This window comes from Anarrhichthys ocellatus, unplaced genomic scaffold (genome assembly GCF_004355925.1).
Source record: "Anarrhichthys ocellatus isolate YVR2014 unplaced genomic scaffold, GSC_Weel_1.0 scaffold2, whole genome shotgun sequence".
Classification (NCBI taxonomy): domain Eukaryota; kingdom Metazoa; phylum Chordata; class Actinopteri; order Perciformes; family Anarhichadidae; genus Anarrhichthys; species Anarrhichthys ocellatus.
In genome coordinates this window covers 3922826-3934644 of record NW_022280032.1, presented here as the reverse complement: position 1 = coordinate 3934644, position 11819 = coordinate 3922826, and the positions used below count along the sequence as shown (strand labels likewise).

General features: G+C 44.0%; 1 protein-coding gene across 1 annotated transcript; it reads left to right on the top strand.

Moving 5' to 3' along the window:
* sin3aa (SIN3 transcription regulator family member Aa) lies at positions 1–11815 on the top strand. The gene is made up of 18 exons (XM_031857144.1): positions 1–30; positions 216–803; positions 964–1212; positions 1777–1929; positions 2156–2311; positions 2438–2527; positions 2856–2974; positions 3070–3280; positions 3461–3577; positions 4103–4341; positions 4526–4709; positions 4936–5527; positions 6444–6613; positions 6752–6925; positions 8186–8278; positions 8729–8823; positions 9120–9312; positions 10143–11815. The coding sequence occupies exons 1-18, from the start codon at positions 1–3 to the stop codon at positions 10371–10373; spliced, it is 3684 nt and encodes a 1227-aa protein (XP_031713004.1). The 3' UTR covers positions 10374–11815.
* Positions 11816–11819: the final 4 nt, after the last annotated feature.

The window sequence follows — 11819 nt, the reverse complement described above, 5'->3', positions numbered from 1 at the left end:
ATGTTGGCAGCTTTTGAAGTCACATCCCAGGTAGAGCAGGATGACAGTTGATTTCAAACACAAGTTGCAGCCGCATCTGTCAGGTTTGGAAAATATATGCGGATGAATTTGTGACTGATTCTCTGGAGATACAACCGAGAGGCACATGAGTTAATTTATTCTTCAAGTAGAAACATAATACAGAAAGAGCTGATAATAATAATTTAACTTAACAGCAAAAACAGCTTTCTTCAGACGTTTGGTATTCAGCAGCTAATAGCATTATTTTGCCATTTGTTAATAATAATACATGTTATAATAGAGGTATAATCCAAGAATCTAAAGGCAGGTTCATCTTTTTCCAAATAAGTGTTCCAATATTTACACGTAGAGGCTCCTCAGTCAGTCCTACCATCGCTGATACTGACCTTCTGAAAAATGAAACTTTACAAAAAAAAAATGGCAGAAGTGATTGGCAGGATGACAGTCGGGGTACATTTGAATTAATTTTGTCAATTTTGTTTTTTCCCAGTATTGACACACCTGGCGTCATCAGCAGAGTGTCACAGCTCTTCAAAGGTCACCCCGACCTCATCATGGGCTTCAATACCTTCCTGCCACCTGGCTACAAGATTGAGGTCCAGCACGCTGACCTGGTCAACGTGACCACGCCTGGTCAAATCCACCACATCACCCCGCATGGCATTTCAGTCCAGAACATCCCCATAACAGGAATAGTTCCCCTACATCCTTCCCAGCTCCCGTCTGCTGCGACCACCGCCCCGCCCCTTCTGATGCAGCCCACTCCTGCCAAGATGAGCAAGGTGAGTAATTTAGACCAGCGAGTGACAAAACAATGCAAAAAAGCTCTCTCCATATATATTGTTATTCCCATCTCCACGGGGTTTAAAAAACGTTTTGTAAATCTGGTGTTTTGCAGTGCAGCGGCACGTCTAAAACTTTTCATTTTGTGGCCTTCCCCAGCCTCTTCAGCCTCAGGCATTGACACCGAGCAGTCAGAGCAATCCGTCCATCCCTGCGTACACCTCTCCTCGCTCCCCGCCCATGCAGCTTCACCCGCCCCTCAGCGGGACCCCCACTGGTCCGCCCATGCAGAACAACCAGCCCGTGGAGTTCAACCACGCCATCAACTACGTCAACAAGATCAAGAACCGCTTCCAGGGCCAGCCCGACATCTACAAAGCTTTCCTGGAGATCCTCCACACGTACCAGGTCAGTGGCCTGCCGCTGAAAGCCGTAGTGATCAAAGGATCTTATTCTTGGTTTTTAAACCAAAAAGACACAAACAAGCTAATTTTTTAGCAAAAATATGTTTATGTGTATTTCTCACATACTTTGCCAACCGGAATCTATATGATTATGTGTAAGTGCTGCACAATTCTGGGAAAAACTGTCATTGCAACATTTATTTTTCTGCGACATGAAAAGTGCAGCCCTAGTGTACAGCACAAAAATAAGATGTCATGTGTACTACCTGTTTAAGGAAGGAACCGCTTGACCTCATGTTTGTAATGAAACCATTTTCACTTATGAAACTTGAACTGTTGCTGTTTCAATAACGTGACCGTGTCCAAATTGAGCTTAGCGACTTAGCTCTGTTTGGCCCTGCGGGAGAGGCAACACAACCACAAGTTTGACCCTACTCTCAAAACCTTTATCAACAAATAAGGAAATCTGCAAGTGCATTTTAAAATGTAGATTGGAGGCCTTTGTAGCCTCTCCTGTTACTCAGTTTCAGCAGTAAGTTCAAAGTGAACGTGTGCTTTTCCACTACAGAAGGAGCAACGTAACGCTAAGGAGGCTGGTGGGAACTACACACCGGCTCTGACGGAGCAGGAGGTGTACGCTCAGGTGGCGAGACTCTTCAAGAACCAGGAGGACCTGCTCTCAGAGTTTGGGCAATTTCTCCCCGATGCCAACAGCTCAGTGGTGAGCAGAGACTCTCGTCTTCACTCCAGTGCAGATGTTAAAAGTTACTGTTAGGATGGGCTGTTTCTCTCATATTTAGATACTTTATACCAGTTAAATATTCTGCATTCGATCGCGTTTTTAAACACGGACCTGCTGGAATAATCCCATCGTATCTGGAGATCCAGAGTCGGGTGGAGCGTATTCGTGTACCCTCGTCTTAATCAGTGTTGTGTATTCTTCATAGCTGTTAAGTAAAACCACAGCCGAGAAGGCGGAGGCCGTACGGAACGACCACGGCGGCACTGCCAAAAAGCTGCAGCTCAACAACAAACAGAGGCCCAATCAGAACGGCTGCCAGATCCGCCGCCATCCAACTCCAGGGACCACGCCCCCTGTCAAGGTGCACGCATGCATCCTCGCATACCGCTGAAGCTATCGACCCCTCCTGTTTCCTTTTTATTTCCTGTCCGTGCTTTTGAGATGACTAAACCGATGTCTTCTTGTTGCTATTTTGGTAACGCTACAGAAGAAGCCCAAGTTACTGAACTTGAAAGATTCCTCGGCGGCAGAGGCCAGCAAGCATGGAGTCGGAACAGAATCTCTGTTCTTTGAGAAGGTGAGGGTTTTTTTGTGCGCTGTATTTTATCTTTGTGTTCATGTGAAAGCAAACATTAATTAAATTAAAGGATATGAAGGAAGAAAGCAGTCACTAAGCAAGAATAAACCTCAGAAAGTAATACTGTTTCATATTGATTTGACTTATCAAGTATCTAATAATGGTTATTGAATTTAGTTTCAACATTCTGGAACCTTCTGGAAATCTTGAAATAGTGCAGTTTGTAAGACTTCAGTAAAGTAAAACTTTCCAAGATAACTACAGCTCAGTTATGTTACGGTATTTTAGTCGGTCACATACCGTTCTGACATTTTATTTCTCACTTCAGGTGCGCAAAGCCTTGCGAAGTGCAGAGGCCTACGACAACTTCTTGCGGTGTCTGGTCATCTTTAATCAGGAGGTGATCTCCAGGGCTGAACTAGTGCAGCTGGTGCTGCCCTTTTTAGGGTGAGTCCTCAGGCATCTCACCTGGAAAAATACTTTTTTTTTACAATTTATTGTATACATCATACATATGTTTTTCACTTAATTATGTTATACAGAAAATTCCCAGAGCTGTTCAACTGGTTTAAAAACTTCCTGGGATATCGGGAAACGTCCCACATCGAAATATACCCCAAGGAACGGGCCACCGAGGGCATCGCCATGGAGATTGATTATGCTTCCTGTAAGAGACTCGGTTCCAGTTACAGAGCTCTGCCCAAAAGCTACCAACAGCCCAAGTGCACCGGCAGAACTCCCCTTTGTAAAGAGGTAAGAGCGGAAAAATGTGAGACAATGTTGTCATTTGTGTTTTTAAAAGTCACGTTTTTGTTTTAAACCCTACGACAAGTTTTCTAATTACTAGATGACTTATCTCCATGTTGATGTGGACAGATTAATTATGTCTAATTCTAATTTAAAGATGACACTGTTTGTTTCTGCCTTGTCCAGGTCTTAAATGACACCTGGGTCTCCTTCCCCTCCTGGTCTGAGGACTCCACGTTTGTCAGCTCCAAGAAGACTCAGTACGAGGAGCATATCTACAGATGTGAGGACGAGCGCTTTGAGGTGAGCAGGAACATTAAACATGTACGACTTCTCTGTTGGCGTCACCACGGGGGGGGGAAACTAGCTGTTGCATTTTCCTCCTCCGGGATTTCTTTCTTTTAAAACTTCCCCGAACAAAGACTTTTGACTTACTACAGTGAAACTCCTCAGTGGCAAACAGTAGTTGGCTATTCTCAACTGGTGGGCCTCTTGCATATATTTTTTATAATTTAAAAAGCTATATATTTCTATGTCTAAATGTGATCAAGAATTCACATAAATTTTACATTTGAAAATCACCACTCCAATCAGGAAACGTATCAGCCAAACGTGTTCATGCTCTTGGATGTATTATAGAACTGGATACGCCGCCGTCGTTGCATTTCCCTGTGGACACGTGCGGTATTGCAATGAAAGGTTTCCCAATAGATCACTATCGTAAAAGAGTTTCAGAAGGTTGAGACCCGTTATACAGTTTGATTTTGAGTTAAAGATAAAGGGCACACAGCACTGGATATTAAACGCGCCCTGTTTTCTCGCCCACAGTTGGATGTAGTGCTGGAGACCAACCTGGCGACCATCAGAGTCCTGGAGGCGGTACAGCGGAAGTTGTCCCGCATGTCGGCGGAGGAGCAGGCCAAGTTCCGCCTGGACAACACGCTGGGCGGCTCTTCAGAGGTCGTGCACCGCAAGGCCATCCAGAGAATATACGGAGACAAGGCGCCCGACATCATCGATGGCCTGAAGAAAAACCCTGCTGTGTCTGTCCCCATCGTGTTAAAGAGGTGGGAGTCGAACTTACTTCTGAACAATCATTCTTTTACAATATGTGTGTTTGGAAATGGAGGCAGTTTTTGCTCTTTAACTAGAGTTCTATCAGGTAGTTTTGAATATGGCCTAAAAATGCATAATGTTGCTCTGCCGTTGTGTGCGCACATGAATCGACTTTTTGCCTTCTCTTCTAACCAGGTTAAAGACCAAGGAGGATGAGTGGCGGGAAGCCCAACGAGGCTTCAACAAGATCTGGAGGGAGCAGAACGAGAAGTATTACCTCAAGTCTCTCGACCATCAAGGCATCAACTACAAACAGAATGACACCAAAGTGCTTCGATCCAAGTCCCTGCTGAACGAAATCGAAAGCATTTACGATGAGGTACGTTTCTCTCTTCTGTACCTCAGTGGCGTACCAGCACTGAATCTGAATTTACAGCCCATGTTAGCGTTTAGCTTATGTAATGTCTGGTTTTTATGAACATAAACTACTTTAGGAAACTGTATCTCAAATGGGAATTAACAGATTTTAGAATTACACTCATCTCAGGGTCAACATATATTCTGTGCATCCAAAACGCTGACATACACTTGTTCTTGTGTCGCAGCGCCAGGAGCAGGCATCCGAGGAGAACACCACGCCACCCACGGGCCCCCACCTAACGCTGGCGCACGAGGACAGCCAGATCCTGGAGGACGCCGCGGCGCTCATCATCCACCACGTCAAGCGACAGAGCGGCATCCAGAAGGAAGACAAGTACAAGATCAAACAGATCATCTACCACTTCATCCCCGACATGCTGTTCTCCCAGCGGGGCGAGCTCTCTGACGTGGAGGAGGAGGAGGAGGAGGAGGAAGAAGAGGAAGAGGAGATGGATCTGGAGGAAGGCGCGTCCAAAAAGCACAACGGCGTCCCCGGCAGCAGGAGCCCCTCCAAGTCCAAGCTGCTGTTTAGCAACACGGCGGCGCAGAAGCTGCGTGGCTCCGACGACGCCTACAACCTTTTCTACGTCAACAACAACTGGTACATCTTCCTGCGGCTGCACCAGACGCTGTGCTCGCGCCTGCTGCAGCTCTACGGGCAGGCGGAGCGACAGATCGAGGAGGAGGTCAGAGAACGAGACTGGGAGAGGGAGGTCCTGGGACTGAAGAAGGAGAAAAACGATAATCCAGCCATCCAGCTGAGACTGAAGGAGCCCAGTGAGTAACAACCGACAGACCCTCGCATGCTTTATGTTCTTAAAGGGACAGTTCACCCCACAATCACTAATGCATTGATTCCCTCTTACCTGTAGTGCTATTTATCAATCTAGATTGCTTTGGTGTGAGTTGCAGAGTGTTTGAGACATCAGCCGTAGGGATGTCTGCCTTCTCTCCAATATGATGGAACTAGGAGGCTCGGCTTGTGGTGCTCAAAGCACTAAAAACAATGTTTGAAAAAAAACTCAACAGCAATGTGTCTTTACAGAAATCACGACCCGGCTACTCAAGATAATCAACAAACCTTGTTGTGAGCAGTTTCACCTAGGAACTATTTTCATGATTTCTGGAAACAGACATTAATGTTGAGTTTTTCCAAATATATTTTTTTGTGCTGTCTCGTGTCATTATTTTTGAGAGCAAGCAGACATCACTACGGCCGATATCGCCAACAACTGTCCATTTAAATACAAACCAGACTCTTTTGCATTTTTTTTTTTTTTCTTTCCCATTTATGAGCAAACGTTCTCTATTTCTCTACTGACATGTGGGCCTCCTTCCTGCTCGCTAACACATAATAGACATAAGAGAAAAATGTTTCAAACATATGTAGGATTAATGCAAACAATGGACATGACAAGAGAAGGGGGTCACTAGTTTTATTGAAACTGATAATTAAACGTATATAAATACATTTACAGAAAAGGCAAATAAACAAAACTAAAAGCAGATGAAAATATCAAAACTTACTGAATATTGAACCAATGAATCACTCAGATTTAAAAAATTGAACTTCTGCCAAAATAAGCACCGCTTGCCAAAGAGGATTGATTGAAATTCCGCCAGTCTTCCTGTCATGTGCGGATCAACGCAGCCATCAGATTGTTTATTTTAATATCATATTTCTTCTCTCTAGTGGACATTGAGGTGGAGGATTACTACTCGGCCTTCTTGGAGATGGTTAGGAATTTGCTGGATGGAAACATGGAGGCTTCTCAGTACGAAGACTCACTGAGGGAAATGTTCACCATTCACGCTTACATCGCCTTCACAATGGACAAACTCATCCAAAGCATCGTCCGGCAGGCAAGCATCCGTTTGTTCTCTCACCTCCAGTTGTTCTCATGTCGTTTGTCGGCCACACAGAGCCTCCGTTAGCACAGTGTTCCTACACTTTGAGATGGTTGTTGCCCCACTTTAAAACAATTCCTTCTCTCCATCCAGCTCCAGCACATCGTGAGTGATGAGATATGTGTCCAAGTAACGGACCTCTACCTCTCGGAGAGCACGAACGGCGCCAGCGGAGGAACCGTGTCCACCCAGTCCTCAAGGAGCTCTGCGGAGGCCACGTATCAGCGGAAAGCCGAGCAGCTCATGTCTGATGAGAACTGCTTCAAGGTGAATACAGAAAGTTCCTACAGTCACTGGAAGTTCTGTAGGGGGGGGGGGGGATTACGGGTGATGAAACATTGTGCAGACGTTTTGAAAATACGGGAATCGGTTCAGTTGAAGTTCATTTGAGGAGAAGTTCTTTAATTACTCATTTTCCACAAGGCTGCAGAGTGCAACGTTTCTTCAATTAATCCAAATAAGGACTTTTGTTTTCCGGCAGAGAGGAACGGCCCACACATACCAACTGAGCGCATGAGGATTCCTCGTATTTGTGTGTTAGCAACTAATAAATCTTCTTCACATTGTTAAATTAAACATTAAAACTTCTGAGTGAAATAAAAGCAGTGCTGTGCGTAGTACTCGATTGGCATCTAAAGCGTCTAAAATTATGTTAAAAATCAGCCGGCCTGTTAACTATGAATGTGTTGTCTGCAGCTTCCCAATTATTAAAGCATGATATCATTTCTTTAAAGTTAGACTGTGAATGTGTAAAAGCAGCTGAAGGCCAACTGCCACCTACAAGCGAATATTCCTTTTGATGCACTTTTACTGTCAATAGCCTGCTCAGTCAACACAAGTGCATTCTGTCAAAAACAAATTACATTTCTGATTTTGAAAACTGTGACTTTAAACTTCACCCTGCAGGGTGTTCAGGCAGTTACTGTACGTGCACTCTAGTTTGATGCCAAAGTAAAGTGAGAGAGCTTTACAAAGTACAGCAAGGAAAAGTTTGCCTTTGTTGTTGTTTGTCTTTGCATTCATACATTTATTAAACGCTTAGAAGAATAATGAGGAAGACGGCATGACTTCTGGATTTCAACCTAATGCCACATTTCTACGGCACGGCTCTGCTCAACTTGACTCTTTCGGTTTTCCATCAGCAAAAGTTGTGGATAGTTCCTGGTACTTTTTTTTTTTTTTTTTTGTTACTACCTCAGTCGAGGTGCCAAGCCAGCAGAGCTGTTATTAGAAGGTTGAGTTTAAACACTGCAGGCCACTGATTGGTCACATTGTCGTGATGTAAATCAGCTAAAAATGTCGCCAACTCTTGAGGGTTTATTATCCGCAGTGGAACAAGAAGTATAGAAAAGGACCTGGGACCAAAAGTGAGTGAAGTCAAACCATGCAGTGGAGATGAGGCTTAATTAATATGTTGATGTTGCGTCTCAGTCCTCTGAGCCCTCAGGACATCCTGGCTTTTCAACAATCTTTCACACGCTGTTTTAATTTAGCGTCACACTCGTTTCCTCTCCGTCACTTTCTCAGGTGATGTTTTCGAGGAACAGGTCGCAGGTGCAGCTTGCGGTGGAGCTGCTCGACACAGAGGAGGAGAACTCAGACGAGCCCATGGAGGCTGAGGTAAGAAACCGTTACATCCTGTCAAAGATTGTCGGTTTTCTTTTTCCTCTATTTTTACAAACCAGTTGGGCAGATAGAGTGTGTGATAGCTGGCAAACTGACACAATTAGAAGGACTTGGGGCCATGATTTTTTGGCTTTTGACTAGTAATGAATTCCCAGATTGATGTTTAGTGGCAGTGAGTGATTCTCATTCGGCTGCTTATGTCACAGTAAGTATTATATTTGAGTATTCTCTTCATATTAAATGAGGAATCTAAATACTCAGTGAATAAATGCAAATAAAAGTTGTTTTTACATTTTGTCTAGTAAGAGGGTCTACTTTTCCAGCTGGAGTGGAAAAACTAGTAAGGACCTATTGCCAACCTTTTGGTAATACTGGTGTTAGTGGGAGTGTTTACGTACCTAATTTGTGTCTTAATTCTGCGCTCTACTTGTCCTCTGTTTGCAGCGTTGGTCCGATTATGTTGGACGCTACTTAAACCCAGATTCCACCACACCTGAGTTAAGGGAGCACCTCGCTCAGAAGCCCGTTTTTCTTCCCAGGTGAGTTATCACATCATTTGTTTTTCTCAAATTTGCAAATATTATTTTTGAATTGTGAAAGCACTTTTATGTCTTTTGACGCAGAAAAAATAGGGTGATGTTAATGGTAAGGAATTTTTATTTTACTACATTACATCAGAGTACCTTGCTCAGTATACTGAACACATCGCCTGCTATGAAAGTCGTCGAACACGAGTCCACTTGATTGATTTAACTCCAATCGATTTTGTTGTGACACATTCCTGCCGTCTCTCATCAGTCACTCTCATCACGTTTGTCTTTACGCTCATAACCAGGAATCTGAGACGGATCAGGAAGTACCAGAAGGGACGCGAGCAGTTGGACAAAGAGGCCTGCGAGGGTGGCAAGAAATCCCTGGAAAAGGAGAAAATGGAGTGCATGTTCAAACTCAACTCCTACAAGATGGTGTACGTCTTTAAGTCTGAGGATTACATGTACAGACGCACTGCTCTGCTGCGAGCTCACCAGGTATTCACCGCTTTTTCACCTGCTGCCGTTACCTGAAACATCACTGACCTCCGAAGGACTTACTCGGTTATTCTGACTTTACTCCCCCTCTGTGTTATAGGTGTAGGGGGCGCAATGAGGCGGTTACGTATCAGAAATAGTTATGTGATTTGAATCTGCGGTTTGACCTTTATATAAAATCCAATGTACCTTTTTTTTTTTATTAAAAATTCACAGAAAATACATTTGGCCAAGCGACAGATTTCCTAAAGATAAATTAAAAGTTTCACAACATATCGTAATCTTGATAAACAGATCTAATAACAGCAAAGATATGCAAAAGTCTAAAAAGATAGATGTAATTAGTAGTTAAAGGAATAGTTCAAACTTCTGTGAAAACGCTTGTTCGCTTTCTCGCCGAGAATGTTGGATGACAATATTAATACTGCTGTCATATCTAAATATGTAGCCTGAGCCAGCAGCCAGTTAGCTTAGCAAAAAAGACTGAAAAAGGGAAAACAGCGATCTTCTGCTCAATCCTGAGTTGACCTTTTACCGTACAGATGTGAGAGTAGCACATTTTTGGCGAGACAGGATCTTTCCCAAAATGATAAACTATTCCTTTCAGTTCAGTACAAACTAGGCCTATGTAAACACTGTTTATCGGGCAAATAGACGTATAGAGGCGCGTAACATACTGTATATCACAGCTGAACGGACAGTCGATTGTTTGGGCTCTCAGCCACCAATGAGGGGAGATGATTTTTTTTCTGTCGTGTCCTAACCATCTCTATCTGTAGAAGTCGCTGTCTACTCACTGAGCATTCTAACAACATCCTCTTTTTCCTCAGTCACACGAGAGGGTGAGCACACGGCTGCACAAGCGCTTCCAGGCCTGGGTGGACACGTGGGCCAAGGAGCACGTCACCCGCGACATGAGCAGTGAAACCAATAAGTGGCTGATGGGCGACGCGCGCGAAGGCCTATTACCCTGCACCACCAGCCGCCAGCCGGAGATCCTTCACTTCGTGAACATCAACAAGTACCGCGTCAAATACGGCCCGCCCAGCAAGGCGCCGTAGCCGAGGACAAACAGGAGAGAGAGAGAGAGAGAGAGACTGATTTCTGGGGGTGTTGGGTCTGAAGTCAAACAGGTCAGGAGTAGAGGTAGGGCCGGGGGCTTATTAATGTGTTTTTAAGGTCGACACGGGAGCACAATTAAGCTAGCTACCGTGTACGTTGCACCCGGGGCGGCAGGATTACTGATTTTACCAGCGTTTTTAGCTGGGCCCATTTCTTCGCAGGGCCTTTGGTGCCAAAACATAGGAATCGTCACGATCCGGTCGCAGACCTGAGCTCTTACCAGCACGCGGAGCCACTCCTCACATCCCTGAGCCTTCTCTACGGGGCTCAGCGGCGTCAGCGGTGAGCCTGTGAAAGATAGAGTGGTGCTTTTTTTTTGTACTTTTATCACAACTGAGCTTCGGTTTGGACCATTTTGTCTGAAGCCATCCGAGTAAGAGCTCCACAGAGGTGAATCAATCATACAGGGATTTCTTTATGATAGTGTTATTCTACAGTATCCGTGGAAAACAATATGGTGGACAAGTGCACTTATTTAGAGAGAGGAAAACGTTTTAAAAAGTTTTGTTTCACAGATTGAAGGTTTGGACGGGAGCACAACAAAGTCTGAGAGATCTGGTTCTGACATTCCTGCGTTACGGCCAAATCACAATTATGTACCTATCACAAGACGGAGCGACGGTTACACTTGCTCTTCCGAAACACATGGCAGCATTATTAGAAACTGTGCCTGAGCCCCAAACAGTACTGTCGGGGTAACATCAAAAAGCACTGTTGCATTTATGTAAAAACAAAAACTGAAAAAGAAAAAAAACATTTGCCACACAACACTGTTTGGTCTCGGACTGTAAAATTGTATAGCTTGTGAATGTCAGATACTGACATGTATTCCAGTGTATGTGTTGTGTGTGTGTATATATATATTATATATAGTTCTATTAACACAAATGATCCTCGCCGCCCTGGAAGTCAACCTTTTTTAAAATGCCCTCTGCCAATACACCAGCTTGTACACACACACACACACACACACACACACGTTCGTCTCATCCTGGGAGGACTGTCCACATGCCGTTCACGTTGTAAATACACTGTATATAGTCTCAGACTTTTTATGACAGATCTGTGTTGTTGTGCTAGTAATACTTTCCAAGCTTACTGTGGACTTTAGTGATAAATGGCTAAAGTTAGTATGTATATGAAAAAGACAAATGCAAGACCATTTATTACAGTTTTTACCAAAGGGAGTTGATTATAAAAATAGCTGGTTTCCCCCCCCCCCCCCCCCCTTTGTGTGGTCCTTTGTCTTTACTTTTTAATTTCTGTAGTAAAAAATGTGGAAAAGTAGAAATGTATCCAGGTCTTTCAGTTTTTATATATGAGAAATAACTTGTCTTTTCTTCTGAATGTGACATTTTGTTGGTAAAAACGAAAAATCACTGCCC

What these genes read in the sequence shown, in the direction of transcription:
- sin3aa (XM_031857144.1), top strand. Translation starts at nt 1, where the DNA reads ATGTTGGCAGCTTTTGAAGTCACATCCCAG. An exon ending in CTCCTGCCAAGATGAGCAAG is followed by an intron (nt 804 to 963) that starts GTGAGTAATTTA and finishes GGCCTTCCCCAG; the next exon opens with CCTCTTCAGCCTCAGGCATT. An exon ending in ACGAGCCCATGGAGGCTGAG is followed by an intron (nt 8,279 to 8,728) that starts GTAAGAAACCGT and finishes CTCTGTTTGCAG; the next exon opens with CGTTGGTCCGATTATGTTGG.